The sequence below is a fragment of the Macrosteles quadrilineatus genome, unplaced genomic scaffold (genome assembly GCF_028750875.1).
Source record: "Macrosteles quadrilineatus isolate MER2022 unplaced genomic scaffold, UCM_ALF_1.0 Scaffold_9__3_contigs__length_116548681, whole genome shotgun sequence".
Taxonomy (NCBI): Eukaryota; Metazoa; Arthropoda; class Insecta; order Hemiptera; family Cicadellidae; genus Macrosteles; species Macrosteles quadrilineatus.
The window spans coordinates 106379374-106399899 of record NW_026542602.1 but is presented as its reverse complement, the minus strand read 5'-3'; the positions used below and the strand labels follow the sequence as shown (position 1 = coordinate 106399899).

General features: G+C 34.6%; 1 protein-coding gene across 1 annotated transcript in view; it reads right to left on the bottom strand.

The window, feature by feature from the left end:
• Positions 1-6167: 6167 nt before the first annotated feature.
• Positions 6168-20526, bottom strand: part of LOC129003708 (juvenile hormone esterase-like) — a 28408-nt gene continuing 14049 nt past the window's right edge. Inside the window, exons 10-11 of the mRNA XM_054432004.1 lie at positions 7817-7989; positions 6168-6496 (exon numbers count right to left, since the gene is read on the bottom strand). Coding sequence (XP_054287979.1) covers positions 6387-6496; positions 7817-7989 — 283 coding nt within the window. The 3' untranslated portion in view covers positions 6168-6386. The remainder of the gene's footprint in view (positions 6497-7816; positions 7990-20526) is intronic.

Genomic DNA, 20526 nt, shown 5'->3' with positions numbered 1-20526 from the left:
ATATTAGTATGATAAAACATTCTAATATTTGTTTTTTTACTCTTTAAAAAGGTCTAGAGGGAAATTGGGATTTTTTGTTTTGAAGGTAAAAAATTAGAAAAACAAATTTTTACCCCATATAACCCGTTTCCCATAGCCTGATCGTGCTGGTTCCCTAACCCATTCAAGTTTATCCCGCCTTACACCTTCAAACCAAATTTAATCAAATAGGACAAAAATTACTCAATTTATCATTATCCATATATAAAAATTTGATCGAATAGTGTTTTTGGCCTCTGGGGACATCAAAATGAAAAGTTAAATCGGTCCCGGGCCTAGGTCTTAAGTTACTTTGAGACCTTCGGTAATAGATTACCAGGATTAACTGGCTAATGCAACCTTGTTCGTACATATTTCAGTCTTAACAGACCTTCGATGTTACACTTAACATTTTCATAATATCTAATCCTATTTGATATATCATAATGCATTATATTCCTCCAAGTATCCAAAACACAAGAGAAAACTTACGTCATAGTTAATACAATACAACGGCGCTATCTAGCAATACACAGCCGCATGTGTACTGCGGGTATTGCGTCGAGAGAATACCACGGCACTCTTCCTTGACAACTAGGGCTATATAAACCAATTTAATATCGTGCTCAAATAATATTTTTTGTTTAATGAACTGAAAGAAAATAGTTTTACGTTTAACGAAAGAATTTGTCTTCCTATTATAAACTAAAATCATTTAGGTTATCAAATTAATACTTGTAATGTTTAAAAAATTGATCAAAATGTATTTTGACCAATTATTTGGGACGTTATTAAGAAAATTTAGTTTTTGGACGTTTTAAATAGACTAAGTTGGTAATGTATTATTCACTTTTGTTTAAAAACATACACGTATAAAATATTAGAAAATTGTCTGTTTCGAGGAAGCTCTAGGTAAACTTCCGGAATGTAAAAGGAAACTATCGATCTGGATAAAACATCAGTTTTGCTATTGTTATATTTGTGTTTTTATACAAGTATATTAGCCAACTTATAAAAAGTGTGGAGAATGTATTGCTCATAAGTCATAACAAACACCTAAATTAAACCGTAGTATACAGGGCTGTTCAAAAAAGGTGGAGTCATCATTTACCTAGTGATTCCTTGGGCCAAAAGAAGGAGAAAATCAAGAATAAAAACTTTTGTTAACCAGATATCCACCTTTTTTTATTTTTTACATACAATTTTTTATCTTTGGATTGTTTAGACCAATTTTATGAAAATTGGTATGTATGATTAAGTAGAATAGAACCAGGCTAGAAAAAGTATTTTGGTCCAATTCAAAATTTCAAATTTTCGAAGGTTTTAATATGTAAACTTAAATTACATCAAATGGTTGATCATATGAAAATATTAATAACGCTTTATTTTCCACTAGCAGAGTACCCGTCCTTCGTACGGGGTTGGAATATAAGTATAAAATGCTTATTGCAGTTATACTCAAGCTTTGCGTTTGCAATAAGGGAGGACACACATTGATAAAATTTGTTTTTTTTTAATTTACAATATTCTATAGTATTACACATCTACCATAGCCATAAATGTTCTACCACTTCACCTAAGCAATACAGAAAAATAAATTATCAACAATTCGCAAAATATCACAAATTATTCATAAAATGTAAAACAAACAAATAACTGTAAACAATCCTACTTTGACAGTTCTCATTGCGAATCACAGTTTTTTGTTGCTGCTTAGTTCAAATTAGCTGTTTTCATAAATGCAAAAAAAAATATAGTGCTGTACCCTGTTGGTAAATCTTATGACTTTTTAATGCTTTTCCATATCATAGAACCAACTTTTTAGTTGAAACAGCTGACTAAATTCTTTAATTCCCTTTAAATATGAATACTCATAAGGTTAACATGGGGAATTACAGAGCCACTGGGGCGGAGCCCGAAAGGATTTTTGAGATAAGAATATGCCTATATGTTAATCGGGAATGTAAGCTATCATCATGCCAAATTTCAGCCCAATCCGTCCAGTGGTTTATGCGTGATTGAACTTCAAACAAACAAACAAACAAACAAACAAACAAACAAACACACAAACTTTCACATTTATAATATTAGTATGATTATAAGTTTCTTATCAAATGACACCAAGTTCAAAAATATCGAATAACTAATAGTAATGTTTTATTCTAAAATGAGGTAGAACAAGGCCAAGCCGTCAGCTTGAACCTCATTTACAACAAAAAATCAAAAGTGCTTTTGAACTCTTATCATGAAATCGGCCCTTTTTAGCGAATTTCCCTATAGGGAAGTAGCTCCTGCCGTCATGTCTGTGTGTCCATCCTTCCATGTGACGATTAAAGAAGACAACAAGGTAGAGGTGATTTTCTTTTTAAAAAAGGTGATTACTTTTTGGAAACGAAAACTGAATACTGAGGCAAAAAATGTAACCCCAGTTCACTTAGACGTCAGCCTGGTTGTTTGGTTATAATAAAATAAATATAAAAAAAGTTTTTCCTAATTTGCCATACCACAGATCAAAATATAAAGATTGTTGTTTTTCAGGAACTGGAACTACATTTTGGAACTTTAAGTCTGGGGAGTCTAGAGGCTATGTCACAATACAATGTAACACATATATCTATTAATTTGTAATTTCACAGTCTTTAAGTGTAATATTCATCTAATATTGCGACTCGGTCCCTGCAATCAAGCCTTGCTTTGCAGAGATCTAATTTCAGTGGGTTTATTGTACATATTCTCTGTTTTGTAGAATTTCTGAGATAAGTAGATTTGTTTGATTTGTTTGTGGGGCTGAACCCTGAAGGTTAGTAGTTCGATTCCCAGCAGGATTTGTCTGGACCTGGATGCTATCTGTCATCTGTCTTGGTGTTATTAATGATGGTGCCATCCAACAAAAGGTCGACTTACAAGATTTGAACCGTTTTCTTACAAAAAAAAAGAAACAAAATAAATACGTCAAAGCAGAATAATAATTAATACTTTAATATATAAAGATTATTTTGCACCACAACCTTTCTATCCAGTCATTTCAGTTATACTATGCCCATTGAGTGATTCTTATCAACTTGTTATGTTTAGGTTTTTACCAAATATAACAGTTCTAGTATCAAATATTGCATAATTTAAACCTTGCATGCTAGAAAAAACCCTACGTTTTGCTTAACTCTTCTGGCTGAGTTGAGTTACTTTATGTCTAAAATAAAGTGATGATTGAATCATAAATTAAATATAGACTATTTATTTTATATTCTTAAACCCAATAACAGTCTTATGAGAACACATTGTGTGTATGACATGTGCTTGGCATTCATTTGACAAAACTACATACACTGAAAGTTAATGATCAAACAAGGGACGTGAGCACAAAAAACCTTCCATAAATATGACCCTTATATAATTTTTCAGAGTCATTTATGTCAGTGAAACGCCATCTTTATGAGTAATGATGATGTAATGTCCCCTAATGTTCTTGTTACCGATAACTCTCTTCTAACCTTCAACTATTTAATTCTCTTGATAGTGTTATAGAGTTCAAAATCAATTGTCTATATATTAAATATATGATAAAATAAAATATATTTTTTAATGCCGGTAAATTATATTTTTTGTTAATATTGTACATAGTTAAATAAAAATATGTGTTGTTTGTCCTCTAAACGAAATGACTTAAAGAAAGATTAAGAGTTTGATAAATTGTTTGAGACCTTGCAATTTGATACTGGTAAATCTAATTAAATAAAACAGTCATTTGTCATGCGTGTTTTAACATTTAATCGTGTAAAAAATGGTTTTCAATAGATGGGAGTAAATAGTTTTCAATAGATAATAACAACTGCTAAAAGATTATAGAAAAAATCTCTTTTCTTTATTGTTTTAACAAAGACTAATGCACTATGCACTAAGACTATGCAGTATCACTTTAAACACATTTTTTTTAAACCTGAAACCTTTAGAATCGATCAGAAAATATGTATATAGGAGACAAACTACTTTTCTAAAACAACAGAATTGAAATGTTGATCCAACCGGGAGCTGTATGGTAAAAATTAAATTACCTCTTAAAAATCTTGCCTGTGTTTCTTTAACTGTCTGAAACTATTTTTTTACATACCAAAGGTTATGAAATGAAATGAAAAGATGAAATTAAATGAAATTATGAAATGAAATTAAATGATTCATCGTCGTAAAAACTATGTACAAAGTTCATGACACTCGTCAAAAGAAAGATAGAGAACCCTCAATTTATTCTGATACAAAATGTATGTCAACAATTTAAACTCTCATAAAAAGCTTTTTTATTTCAATATCCTATGGTAATTTGTTTAGTTAGCCAACAGTATTTCAGGTAAACTATTTTCAACTTTGGGTAATGTTTGTTCTATACTTAGCACCATGGAAAGTTATGTACAAGGTCTATGAAGTTTTGGATATCGGAAAGACTACTCTGACTCAGGAGCTCTATATCTTAAAACACTTTTAGAAATAGTAGAAACATTTAAACACATTTTACGACCATTTCTTGTCCTACAATAATATATGAACACTAAAATTGAATTCAATACAGATTCAAAATAAAATATGTTTAAATCTCTGTGACTATTAAAATAAAATTTAGGGAATTGTACACTCAATCCCATTAATAGTTGACGGTCCTGAACATCAGGGTATACAGTTTTCGATCTAATTAATAACAATGTGTAAAAACATCTTATTATTTAAACATATGTAATGTTATATGTTCAAGAATAATGTTATCTTCAGCTAAAATATATAAATGGATTGTTGAGCGAGTGTTGTCGTGCCCAAGTGTTATTAAGTACAAGATCATCCGTTACAGAGGCCTACCTTGCTGTTCGTGACAGACCAGCTTTGACAAATTGTGTAAAAATTGTAGGCTATCACAATAAATCATAAAATCTCAGAGACCAAAAAGTAGTTGGATGATTCCCTGAAATGTGGATTTAAAAGACAAATTCAAACAAACTGGCCAATAAACACAGAAAGCTTAGCTACTTATGTGGTAATGTGTTTGAACCAACTGAAAGTAATGGACATTTTCAATTAAAGCGTATACAAAGTCTGACTTTTAAACATTCACTTTCATGGAAAACAACAATTCCTTAATAGCAATCAATTTTAGTTTTTTAGGCTTAAGGTTCGTGTATATGCATGTTGCTATGCTGTTGCCAGAATTTTTTTTATAAAGAAGGATGACCTATTTTAACTTTTTTTGACTTAATGAAACATTTCATCTTCATCCTATCCTTAGCTGTGTCAACATCACTGCTTCACGAGGAAGCGCAAGAAATGTATTTCGAGATCAGTTTTTTCTCAACTTTATATGCTACTTGCAATGACCGTTTACATACTGGTGTCCCCATCTTAAATAATTGATTGATTGATTGATTGATTGATTGATACACAGTCGCCAAGGTTGGGGAGTAAAGTTGCTACATGCTCACGCCTTGAGGTCGAAGTTCAGCCAATTACTTGATTGACAAATACTTCTAATATTTTCCTAAGTAAATTAAAAACACTATCGTTGTTTGTTACAATAAAAATTATATTTTTGTTGATTGCCAATGTTGTCAGGCATAACTTGAAAATGTTACGTGATTCCGTAACTAACTTTCTTTTTAAGTTACAATGACTGTTATTTATTACTGTTACCACATTCAAAACTTTTATCTCCAAATTATAGTTTATACTTGCACTCTTAATTCCAGTTATCATTTTGGGGTGTATTTTTAGATATGTACCTTTTTTTAACATACCTTTATTTATATCTCAAGTGTGTAGAATCTCTGTATTATATTAGATAAGTCTGGCCAAGGTAAATTTATATAATTATGAAACTCTTCCATTCCTTGCTTTATGAAACGAGGAATGGAAAATAACCATATTAAGAAAATAATTTACAATTTAACTAAATGGAACTTTATTCATCGATTATTTACATATCATACATTTTACAACATCAAATGTTTCCACATAACAATTAGGATTTGACTTTTAAGTTTTTTTTTTGTTTTTTTTTTATAACACATACTTTTAGTAATCTTTTTAATCTCTTGGCAGGTTTATAATGCATATTGAAACTGTACATCGGATGCTATAGGCCACATAAATTATATGTTTTTCAGCAAAAAACGTGAATTTATTAAAACAGATTTATTTTTCTAAACATGATGTTGAAAACAGAAATCAAATACTGTTATATAGTCTTACAGTAGCTAGAATCATTTACCAACACAATATCCTAGGTTATCCTAGGACATAAATGTATCTGCAATTAAGAACCATTTCTCCCTAAGCTGTTCAAAATCTCAAAATTGATTCGATTTTTCTATTAGGAAAAATTAATATTGTCACTACTCTGAATCAGAAGCGTAGAGGTGAGATGTTTGCTGGCCTTGCCTGTTACCCAAGTATTTCTCTGTGATTCTGGATATTGACAAGCTGTGGGATGGAGTTGATGGCCCTTATGAAAAAAAAACAAACATATTCATCACTCAAGACAATTGTAATACACATTTACATCAAATTAATTCAAATTTAGCAAACAAGAGCTTATATTTCTAAATATAATTTGGAAACCTTTAGTCAATAAAGTCAAGGAAATGTTTTAAAAATATTTAAGTCAGGCGGACAACTTAAGTTGAATGAAATACATAAATATATTGAATAAATGTTGAAATAAATGTTGAATAAATGTTACTCCAAGCCTATATGTATTCCTGGAAGAGGAAATACAAACAGGAAAAAATCTATGTTTAATAGAAGATTCGTTTACTGGACCCTTTGATGTTTAGTAATTAGTTAATTTCTTTTTTAACTTCATTCCCTATAAATAGTATGTGCAGAAATAGTGATATGCTTTTTGTCAACCTTTTCGAGATTATGTTTTGTTTGGTCCCCTCAAACAAAACAAGTTTTCAAAGAAATGTCTGTGTGTATAGATGTGGACATGTGTAGAGAGCTACAAACTACTCTATTAATGCAGGTCCGATTAAGATGAAACTTGGTATGTTACTAATCCATGGTATCTCCGGCGTTTTTCATGTTTTAGATTTGTTTTTTTTTAATTTTTCCATAAAATAAAATTAAAAATTCTATTTACACAAAAAAGCTCAAACTTTTGATCATAATTTTGTATGTTATGGTCCTTTTAACTCGAACAAAATTGAACTACCCACAATGTAGAAAAAAGTACAGTTCAATGGCTATTGCAGTTTTAAATTATATTGTATTAAATTGTACAACCATCCCACCGTGGATAATTGATATGATAATGGGAGAAAGTATGAGTCAGTTTGCTAATATCGGTTATTTATACTACACAGACTGAAAACAAATTTTAACACATAGGCCTATTCAAAATGTTTGAGATACTATTTGTTTGTTGAGAATAATTACCCATTTTTAAAATTTTGTAAATTTAAATTTACTTTTTAAATCAATCATGTCTAATATTATCAATACATTTACCAGTTGTTTAGCTATAAATATGTTGGTATTAGGGCAAATGATATTGATTTACAACAACACCTCTTAGCTGTTCTATTTGTAGTATAACAGCAGCATTGACTATAAATGAATATACTAAATTGAAGATTCTTTGTATATTTTTGCATATGTGGAGGAATGTTGTAAATATATATATATATCAAAGAAATTAGTGTTTTTTTCTTTATTTGAAAATTATGCTACTTATTGTTTTGTTGTCAGATTCTCTATCAATCAATCAATAAATCAGAACAATATTTTACAAGTGCCAATAAATATATGTTAAAATACTCACACTTAAACTCGATCGGTTTATTTCTAAAAGGTAGTTCATCCCAAAACTCCATTCTAGAGGGGAGGAATGGTTTTTCCTCCATGGTAATATTGGTCTGTCCGATACTAAGATACTCAATGTGCGGTGTGGAAACTGGAGCCCAGTGGACATCCAAGTGGTTACCGTTGGGGTCACTGAAACAAACCAATTAACTCTTTGCGGCGCGGGAAATACTGGTGTTGGGTGACCCCAACCGGCGCGGAAAATTTTTTGTTGAAATGTTTGTTAATACTTTTGATCATGAAATATAATTAATTGTTCTTTAATAGGTGACACTGCATCTTGAAATCTTAATATTTTTCATGTAGCTATTTTCAGTAAAATAAAGATATTTATATATGAGTCTTAAGTTCATTGCACTATTCTGCCATACTGAACCTGTTTTACTTAATTAATAGTGTTTAGAACTATATAAAGTCCTAAAAAAAATAAATTACAATTTTTTTTTGTTATCACTTAGTGATAAAAGGGTGTTACACATATGTAACACCGTGCAGCATAGGGAACATATTTTATTGAATCCCAAAAGTATTAAAAATCAAGTTAGAGGGTTTTCTTTGGGGATATTATAAATACAAATGTAAATTACAATATAATAAAGTATATATTTGACACATAGGCCTATACAATATAGAACATTACAATATCATATAAAAAAAGTTACTTAGCTAAATCAAAGTAATAAAAAAGTTACTGTAAATATTTTGATAAAAGTTTCTATAGAAACGTGAATAAGTCGTCAGAGCAACAATAAGATTACGACTATAGTTCGGCCGCTTAGAATAAATGTTTTTCTTTACTTTCTTCGGTGAAAGTCATGAAAACAATTCTTGTTTAATTTTATGCACAATGGCACTTGGCAAACATTGTAGAGCCAGCTTGTCAGTACTTGTTTTTTTTTTTTACTACATAGACCGCAGCGTCTTCTTGTTGTTCTGATGGCCTGATGGGAGGACTCAGTCTTTCTAATTTCATCTGAGACCTTGGGTGTCCAGTTAGGTATGCGAGGAGAAAGATGTGTACCTTTACAGAATCTTTCACTTACGAGGCCTAACATCACTTGGCGTCTGAATGTTTTCAAATCCAGTCTGATCATTGGCAGGCAGTTGTGCAAAATGTAAGCGTTTACAATCGCAGCGTCTATTAGATAAAAGAATATCCTGTGCCACCATTTCTGACTTTTTCTACTGATCTCATATGAAGACTTCAACTGGTCGAATTTATCTACACAATTCATGTGCATGTTATAGTCTTGCACGGCTGTGGGACAAGTTACTGTTACTCGGGTTCCATTTTTAATCCTCCTTTTTACTGTTGTAACTTCAAGTGGATCATGGAAGTTAGATAACAGCAACACTGGCTTATTGTCGATCCATTTGATTGCTGTTACTCCTGTGTCACTGACTTTCCAGTCATGGTCTCCTCTACTCATTTGTGTTGTCTCTTTGAATTCAGGCAAATTTTTCCTACCAGCTTGAACAGTTCCACAAGCATTTATGTTCACAGACTTCAAATCTTCCATTAGATAGTAGGAAACAAAATAATTGTCAATGTATACTGAGTGATGTTTGCCCTGAAATCGTTCAGTAAGTTTCTTGACAACTGTAGGACCTAAATCATATTGGACCACCTCCCCAACTTTTCCAGTGTACACCTCAAACTCAACTATGTACCCTGATTTGTCCGCCAGCACCCACAGTTTATATCCTCTTTTGATTGGTTTTTTTGGCATGTACTGTTTTAGGGAACTCTTGCCCTTGAACTTGATCATCGATTCATCAACGGCCATTACTTGACCAGGGCTGAAATTGTCTCGAAAATTCTGAGATAGAGCGTCCAGAAATGGCCGAAGTTTGTAGAGCTTGTCATAGTCAACACTTCCTCTCTCAGGTGCAAAAGCATTGTCATTTATATGTAGGTTGCCCAACAACCAACCAAATCTTTTGACGGACATTAATTTGCTGATAAATGGGTCATTTAGGTCTGGTTCCGACAACCAGTAGTCTCTGTAGCTAGGCGATTGTTTGATACCCATCAAGATATTTATACCTATAAATACCTCAATTTCTTCTTTTGTAGTTGCAATATACCTTTTGCCTCCCTGTTGTGCGTACAGGTTCGTTTGAAAAACAAGCTGTTCAATCATTTTGTCAGTAATAAAACTTTGGAATAACTTGATTGGTGTTGGGTCTTCTATAGATAATATATTTCCTGAAGGCCCACATGGCATGTTCTCAACTGTGCCAGACATTTTAGGTATGTTTTCGTGTGAAGTGCTCCATATCGGTGGAGGACGAACCTCAGGGCCATATTTTATTTTAGGTTCTTTTACTGAGTTTTTTTTAGCACGCTTAGTTCTAAGTGGCGAAGGGCTAGAGGATGAACTTGTAGAAGGCTGTGAAATGTCTGATATACTTTTTCTTTCAAGTATATTGGGGCAAGTTTTCCCAACCTTATTCATTTTAGGGAGCTCCTGTGCATTTCTTTTCACACCCTTTTTTGGGTTTTGTTCATTTTTTTCAATATTTTTATCCAGAGATGTTATAGGAGTCGTTGACGGAAGAGAACTCAAACTTGGAATCGTAATTATAATAGGTAAATTGGTTTCAGGTGTCTCGTTGTTGAGGCTTGGGCTGTCGATATTAGTGTCAATATGCTCAGGTGCTGGGATCATCAAAGGTGGACTTTGGATAGTAATGAGCTTGTGGTGCCACTAAACTGTCTAACACAATAACCATGTGTTCTGTATTTACTTTAATCATTTGTTTATTTTTTTGTTATCCTAGCAACCTAGGGGAATAGGCACACGGAAGGGACTAAGGCTAAAGGTGTAGTGACGTCATATCTCTAGTGGCTAATGTCTTCTCTTGAGGCGACACGATTACCGTAACGAAACGATGTGATTTCAGCGGCGTTCGTAGCATAGTTGGTAGCGTTTCGGATTGGTGTTCAGGAGGTCCCGGGTTCGAATCCCGCTCGTAGCATTAACTTTTTGTCCACAAATTTTTCGTATCAGCAAGTTTGGTTGGTTAGGTTAGGTTATGACAGTTAAATTTTATAATACTAAATTCTAAAATTAATTTTATAATTAATTAAAAATTATAAGTAATTATTAATTAGATTTTTATATTATCAGCAAGTCTGGTTGGTTAGGTTATGTTATGACAGTTTAATTTTGAAAATTAAAAATTTATTTTATAATTTGAAACAATATTTTATAATTAAAAAGTTAATTTTATAACTAAAAATTAAAAAAAAATAATAATTTTAAATTATTTCAACTTAGCAGTTCTAGCGGCGAACGCTGACACTACAAGATATGTTAGCCTTAGTCCCTCCCGTGTGCCCTACCGGCAACCTAGGTAACAACAGTTTTAACAACAGTTTTTCTGATTTGAATCTAGTGGATTACACTACTTAACTATTCTCTGTAAATTAAATGACCTTTTACTAGAATGATTTGTTTTAGTGCGTCTATCCGCTAGAAATGGTGACCCCGACTAACAAGTAAATTATTTCAAACTAAATTGATGTTTTTCCTACATTAAATTTCAACCTTCTACCAAAACTTCATTTATTTTTCACCTTTCCCCAAATTATCGTTTTAGGCCATGGACCAAGAACTTTTGGAGCGCCTAGCTCAATTAGAGAGTGAGAATGCCAACCTAGAAAGACAACTTCAAGATTTGAATGGAAGACAAGAACAAAATCACATTTCTGTACATCCTCAAGAAGCCAACCTACCTGATCTTCCACCAGTTCTACCACAGCATCAGCCAGATCATACAGCCCATTCCGACGAACGACATGAAGATCATCACATCCACCGGGTAAGCATAAAACTTCCACCATTCTGGAAAGAGAAACCAAGGCTCTGGTTTGCCCAAGTTGAGGCTCAGTTTACACTGGCTCACATTACGAGTGAAACAACTAAATACTCGTATGTAATTTCACATCTTGATGAGCGCTATGCTAATGAAGTGGAGGATCTTATAATAGATCCACCTGTTGAAACTCCTTACTCTACTCTTAAGTCTGAAATAATCAGACGGTTGTCTCTATCTGAGGAGCAACGCATTCGTCAGCTGTTGATGGAGGAGGAACTAGGTGACAAAACTCCTTCTCAGTTCCTACGCCACCTTCGATCACTAGTAGGTTCGACCACAATCCAAGATAGTTTACTGAAAACTATTTGGATGCAGAGACTTCCTGCTCATGTACAAAGTATTTTGCAAGTCCAAACAAGTGCCCAAACTGACACACTTGCAATTACTGCCGACAAAATTCTAGCAGTCCAACCTAACGCATCTTTTTGCCATTCTCTCACTAGTATGCCTACATCTTTGAATGCCGTTAATTCACCAAATCCTAAATCTTCATTTTCTGATGACCCAAAATTAACTGAAGTTTTATCAAAATTATCTGCTTTGGAGTTGCAAATGAAAAATATGCGTAAAGATGTTGATTCCCTACGTGACAGGCGACCTAGGTCACGTCAGAGGAGTTTGTCTAGTAGTCGTTATCACGCAGGTAGCTCCTCTGACACTACAGAGCAAACCAATCTATGCTGGTACCACAAGCGTTTTGGCTATCAAGCTGAGAAGTGCATTCCACCATGCAATTTCACTTCTCCGACAAACTCCAAAGGCAGCCAGTGATGGCGTCAGCTGACTGCCAAGCTGGAGGGCGCCGCCTACAAATCGTCGACCGTACAACTAATACAAAATTTTTGATTGACACTGGATCCGACATATGCTGCCTCCCTAAATCATTCGTTTGTAAGAACCAAAAGCATATAGAATATGAACTTCGTGCAGCAAACAACTCTGCCATTCACACCTACGGTATGATGACATTAACATTAAACTTAGGGCTGACACGAGCTTTTACATGGAATTTTGTCATTGCTGATGTTAATACAGCAATTATAGGCTCTGACTTTTTAGCACACTTTGGATTGCTTCCTGACTGTCGTAATCAACGGTTGATTGACAGTGTAACAAACCTTTCTGTTCTTTGTCAATGTACCTCAATCCCTCATTTCAGCATAAAAACTATCACACCCAATTCTCCAACTTCATCAATACTGGCAGAATTTCCCATGATTACCCGACCCTCTGGTACACCAAGAAAAGTGCTCCATTCAACCTTGCATTTCATCAAAACGACCCCTGGCCCCCCAGTTTCATCTCGTCCACGTAGACTCGCTCCTGATCGGCTTGTTATAGCCAAAGCCGAGTTTGATGCCATGCTCACCGATGGTACTGCACGTCGATCTGATGGACCTTGGTCATCACCCCTTCACATGGTCCCTAAGAAACCTGATGGATGGCGCCCCTGTGGAGACTACCGTGCTCTCAACGCTAGGACTATTCCTGACAGATATCCTGTTAGACATATCCACGATTTCACCCATTCTCTCAGAGGTTGCAAGTATTTCTCTGTGATCGACCTAGTGAAGGCCTACACACAAATCCCTGTCAACCCTGAAGACATCCCGAAGACAGCCATTACAACCCCCTTTGGATTGTTTGAATTCCCCTTCATGTCCTTTGGCCTCCGCAACGCAGGACAAACTTTTCAGCGTTTCATCGATGAAGTAGTTTTTGGTTTAGACTTCTGCTTTCCTTATATAGATGACGTCTTAGTTTTCTCTAAGGATGAGACTGAACATGAAGCCCATCTACGAACTCTATTCAATCGGTTTTCTGATTATGGCATACTCGTTAACGTAAATAAGACTGTTTTGAAAGCTCCAAAGGTTACCTTCCTAGGATATGAGGTATCATCTGCTGGTACTCGACCACTTCCTGAACGTGTTGAGGCTCTGCAACAATTCACCCGTCCCTCTACTGCAAAAGGTTTGCGTCGTTTTCTCGGCATGTTGAATTTCTACCGCAGATTCATTCCTTCAGCAGCCAAGCAACAAGCAGCTCTCCATGATGCCCTCTCATCTCTACGTGGAAACCAACCTGTAAATTGGACTCCTGAATTGGATGCTGCATTCTTATCCTGCAAAGAACATCTCTCCAATGCTACCTTGCTTGTTCACCCTGACCACAAGGCCCCTCTCGCATTGTTCTGTGATGCCTCGAGTACCCATGTAGGAGCTGCTCTCCAGCAGATGGTTGACAATAAAACATGGGAACCTCTCTCTTTCTTTTCACAGAAACTGACACCAAAACAATCCCTTTGGCCAGCCTATTACCGTGAGCTTTTCGCTGTATATGCCGCCATTCGTCACTTTCGTCACTACCTTGAGGCAAGTCATTGCATAGTTTTCACAGACCACAAGCCAATAACATTTGCCTTCAGTCAAAAACGTGAAAAACTACCTCCTGTTCAGCAAAACCAACTAACATTCATTTCACAATTCACTACAGACATAAGACATGTTTCTGGATCGGCCAACCTAGTAGCTGACGCATTTTCTCGTGTAGATTCATTGTCAACTACGGCTCCCAGCATTGTAGATGCCAAAACTTTGGCACATCATCAAGACTCTGACCCTGAGCTACAAGAGATCCTTAAGGGAGAGACATCTCTTAATTTGAAGCTTGTCAAAATTCCTGGAACAGACCTTGATGTATACTGTGACACAACAACTTCAGTACAACGACCCTTTGTCCCTGAGCCCCTTAGACGCTCAGTTTTTAATTCTATACACAATCTAAGTCACCCTGGCATCAAAGCTTCGGCAAAACTTGTTTCTAATCGCTTTGTTTGGCCCCGAATTCAACAAGACTGTCGAAACTGGGCCCGAGCCTGTGAGAAATGTCAACGTGCTAAGATCTCCCGTCATGTATTTACACCCCATGGATCGTTTTCACTCCCATCATCAAGATTTGATCATGTTCACATTGACATCATTGGACCACTTCCACCATCCGGACCATACAAATATTGCCTAACAGCTATCGACCGCTACACCAGATGGCCAGAAGTTCATCCATTGAAAACCATCACCGCAGAAGAAGTAGCTGAGGCTCTGGTGATGTGCTGGTTTTCCCGTTACGGCTCACCCTTGCGCATCACAACTGATCAAGGACGCCAATTTGAGTCAGCATTATTTCGTGCCCTCGGAAAGACCTTCGGTGTAGAGCGAATCAGAACTTGCGGCTATCACCCTTGTGCTAATGGTTTAGTCGAGAGATTCCATCGGCAGTTTAAGGCAGCTCTCATGTGCCACAATGATTCAACATGGCTTGAAGCACTTCCCATCGTACTACTCGGCATTCACAGCGCATATCGTGAAGACCTTCAGGCATCTACTGCCGAATTAGTTTTTGGCCACCAACTCCGTCTATCTGGAGAACTTCTAGACCTCCCTCAAGACACAACTCGTGAGGAGGACCCGGCTGACTATGTAGTTCGCTTACGTCGACACATGTCAAATTTAAGACCTGTGCCCACATCTTGGCATGATAAACCAAAGACCTTCGTTTTTCAGGAGTTAAAACGGTGTACTCACATATTTTTGCGAGATGACTCTGTTAGACGATCACTACAACCACCTTATACTGGACCGTTTCCCGTGGTATCTCGTGATGATAAAACTATGACTATAATCCATCATGGTAAACGTGTGAAGGTGACGTTGGACAGAGTAAAGCCCGCGTATCTATTGCAAGATCTTACTCCTTCAACACATACACCCATCCATAATAAACATTCCAGAAATCCACCCTCCACAGTGTTCCCACTCAAGACCCTACTCTCAAGCCAACCCAAGCCTTAAGTGACCCGATCTGGTCGTACTGTGAAATTTAAAGTGCCCGGTCTTCCAGACTCCGCAGGGGGCTAATGTGGTGCCACTAAACTGTCTAACACAATAACCATGTGTTCTGTATTTACTTTAATCATTTGTTTATTTTTTTGTTATCCTAGCAACCTAGGTAACAACAGTTTTAACAACAGTTTTTCTGATTTGAATCTAGTGGATTACACTACTTAACTATTCTCTGTAAATTAAATGGGTGAGGTTCATAACTCCAAGTTTTCATAACTCCAAGTACTTTTAAATACAACATTTCATAACTCCAAGTGAAATTATGTCCAAGTAAATTAAAACCAAAATATCATAAGACCAAGTTTCAAAACTCCAAGAGTTCATAACTCCAAGGTTCATAAGTCCAAGTTGAAATAAAACCAAGTAAATTAAAATACAAAATTTCAGAACTCCAAACGTACAGATTTGCAAGGACCACAAGTCCAAGTTTCATAACTCCAAGGGTTCATAACACCAAGTTTTCATAACTCCAAGTGACAATGGGTACAGTCCGTGCAGGAAACGATAACGTACGCACACACACGCACCCATTACACACACACATGCTGGAAGAGAGTTTCCAATGTTGGCGAGACTATTCGAAGTGGTGCGTTCTCTCGCTTTGCACGTTCGTCTAAATTGTAATACAAATTGTGACAGGATGAAATTTACATATTTAAATTCTGCGTAAACTGATGTTTAATACGATATAAATACAATTTTGTTTGTGCAGATGATTAATTTTTAATAATGGAAAATGTAAAAAGGTTGCTCAATGCAAACATGGAAAAGTAAGTGAGCGAGGATTTTTTTCATTTTTTGGTCAGATGAAAACTTTCAGCGAGAAAAGTATAGATAATAAGATGTTCTTCAATTTTTGTTCCAAACATTTTTTCGTAAGACTTTTAGTTTGTCCAATAATCGACTTAGATGACCACCACGAGGTATGAATGGATTAGTTTACGCGCACGGCATTTTAGCAATTGCCGTCTTCCAACAACAATATTAAGGAAATACAGTATTAGTTCACGTTTTAAAATTTCTAAACTATGAAAAATATTTAGTCTTAACTTCTTCAGCTGTATGTACGAAATTTCGAAATTTTTTCTACATAATATGCGTGATGCACAACGCAAATAAGTCGTAGTGCCTTTTTTCCACTATTTTTCATCTCCTATTTTTCGGAAAAAATTTACACAGGATTAATCCACGTTAAGGTTTCATCTTGTAGCATTCATTTGTAAATATAAAATTTGATTATAGTTACAATTACTTGTTCCCTCATAAATCTGTATTCCGTAACAAATATGAGAGTGTATGTTAGCAAAGTAAATGGTACGCAAAATGTCTGTAGTGCATAATGGGTTTAGTAAAAAAAAATACCATATTTAAAATTTTAAAAATACTATCTAGATTTGTATGATCCAAACAAGCGGATATAATCTATAGATAGGTCTAAACATTTGTATTTCGAGACTAAATTATCATAGAAGTATGTTTTTGAGTAAATACATCTATACTTAATACCAGATTGTTTTATTTGAGTTAAATAGAAGGTATTTATTATTTAGGTATTATTTAAGTACCTTAATGAGTTAAGTAATTTAATATAAGAATTGATGTCGTCCAGTGGTCAAAACTCGACCACAATCCAAATAAAATATGAACTTATCTATATTCATCCCGCGCTGAAAATCAAACATGTGATGATTGTGTACCAGTCTTCAATTTGTTTTGATTTTCTGTATATTTATCGTTGTTATTGCGTCTCCAGAGTTTTAACTCATAATCCAAATGTTAGTTTTTTGTTTATGTTAAATTTGTTTTCGTACTTATTTTTCATCACTTTTTAAATGTATTAAGTTGTTCTGTTTATCTACAGGAAAATATGTATCTAACAGTATGCGTAGATTTTCCTGAGCTGAGAAAAGGGCCTTATAGAAACATATTTGCCTATTAATATATAGATATAGCTAATACTTGTCGTACCAATAAGGAGAATAAATAAGCAGACACAAGAAGGATCTTATTTAAGAAACATAATTTAATGTAGGCTATTCTAATAGCCAGTGAAATTTATTTGTGTAAACCTCACAAGAGAGATAATAGTAATAATAATCGAAAGTATATAGTAAAATTAGTGGGATTCTGTTAACTGCCGCAAACATTTTGTTCACCTTCGTACTGTAGTACTGGCTCATCCCTTGCTTTGCTGGATACGTTACACGCACAGATCTGTAGTCTTATGTGGACGGGCAAATGTTAAACATTTTTAACAGAGACCACACACCTCTTTGTTTCCCTAGTTGGAACACATAATTCTTCATCCAAACTCTATGGGCCTTGAGAGTCACTTAATTGTATACACAACATATGTAAGCAATATCAGTTGTGTGTTTTAGCTAATTTCCCATATAGGGAATAAGCTACAGTATTACCGTAGTACTCATGTAAGACCTGGACCCGGACCGAATTAATTTTCGTTTTGAGATCCCTAGAGGCCAAAAACACCATCCGTTCCTTTTTTGTTACATTTTTTAGACAAATTAAAATATGATATTATGGAGCTATTTATGTTGCAAGCGCTAATAAGTGGATGATACTTAAATAATTTGTAGAGAACAAATTGTCCAATTAATTTGTTTGTGGCGTCAAACCATATGTTTATGAGAGTGAGGAATCTGTAACCAATACTAACTAGTGTCCATTTTGCTCGAATTCGAGCAATTGCAAGGTACTGGTATTACAGAAATTATTTCAAAAACAATAACAGTAATATTTACAATGAGTTTAAAAGAGTCAACTCAAAGCTTACTGGTGTGTATCATATGGAGATACTCACGATGTACATAACAGTAATCAACATTTCCTAAAAATATATATAGTCGCATAAGGTTGTCCATGTTTATCTTCGTTATTGATAAACCTATGCATGCTACCACCCTTGTCGCCAGCAGTAAGTTTACAAATTTAATTCATTCTTTAATAAGGATAGAATCTGTTTTCATCACCATAAGGACTTCCTGTTGTCTGTCACAATTTTATTTGTTCAATTGGTGTATTTTTTGTTTAGTTGCAATAACGTTAATTGTATTTAACTGAGAAAATGCAAAGCTAAAGACCTTCTGTCGTTCAGTTGATTTTTGTTTCCCGTAGCATTATATGAATAATAATTAAAAGCCTTCAGTAAAATGTTAGTAAGGGGCTCTTGGATATTTTCATAGGCTATTATTAAAATTGTTTGACTTTTATGAAAACATAGATTAATGTCATTGACGTACCAGATTTATTTGGCTTTAGAGGGTTTTCCTCTGCAATGATCACAAAGTTAAGTCCATGTTTCCTAATAAAATTTGTAGCACTTCAGCTAACATCCTCGTTCATAGTTTGTAGGAATCTGAATCTTGTAGGTGTTCTTCATTATACAGGCTAATGACGATAGTTAATTCTTTAAAAAAATATTATCTCTATTTCTTCTACTAGGGGGCGTTCTATGACTTTTAATGTTTCAATAATTTGCAAATGGGTTCTTTCAATGATTTATTTTTTAAAGATCTAATTTTTGTAGGACGCTTTTCTTTGAAATGCAGCTTAAATATTGACAGCAATTAAATTATATAGCTGATCAAAATTTTAACAATTATGATCTTCATAAGGATAACATGGGAACCTTCAAAGCCACTGGGGTAGAGCCCAAGGGACTTTTTCAAATCCAGTTCAAGACCAGTTTGCAAATCTACGCGACACGCTCTTTCCAATGATACGTCAATGGATAAAATCGGTCAAGAAATGACGGAGGAGTTCAACCGACAAACTTCGTGTTCGCGTATTAATTATATAGATCTACGTATCACGTTTCGTTTAGCATACAGGCAGGAAATGTCGCTCATTACGAAAATATTTATTAATTCTTTTAATAATGACTCTAGAGAAGAGTTAGAAAATTAAAAGGTGTAGAACAATACAGCTAACAAAAGTGGACCTGTAACATTTGGTCATAACTTGAACCCATATGACATTATGGATCCTTTCATGTTCTGGAATTGATGGAGAGTTGCGTGGAGGGGCGAGCAGGGGCGTGTGGGACTTTTTTCCTATCCATACTGGCAACCTGCCTGCCGCTTACTTCGAATTGTCAATGTTACCAACATGACGTGGCTTCCGTGCCCCGTCTTCTAAACTGCCCGTTTAAAAAATGTAAATTTAAGTAAGAAAGGCCTATAAATATTAATAAAAATATAATATAATAAAAAAAAAAATATAAATATAAATATAAATTAAAATATAAATATTGCATATAAATACAACCAAATTAAATGTAAACGGTTATGGCAGTTTACCAAATAAAAATATAGGCATACTGCACATCAAACTTGAGCTTAGAATGTGCATATTTGCTGAATATTATAGGTACGGACTAATTTCTCAGGTCCCCATAGGCCGATTTCAACGGGCTACGTCTGTTATGCTTTCGCAGTTTGAATAATTTAATTCTGTTTATTTAATGAAAGAGCTGGGCAATGCAATTAATTGGCGTTTGTTTTATTTACTTGAAAAAATATGTTTTTGATGCTAGGAAATATGTTCAACTGGGGATTATGTTCGGACAAAAAAAGGTTGTACAAGTTTTGTAAGAGTATTGCTCACAGTTTTATTTGTAATGTATATAGTAATAACATATAAACAGGCATGACTCAAATTGAAGAAATGTCATAAAACATCTTATTGAATGAAACAGAAGCATTGATATCGAGGACCTTATTTGTGTTATTGCTACACTAAGGTATGTTGTCATAGTCTTTCGAACTGAAACATACGGTCTCGGTTATTGGCAGTCATAGGGGTAACGATGTTTCTTGCAACACAAAAATCATGAAAATATGTCAAAAGGTTATTGATTAGC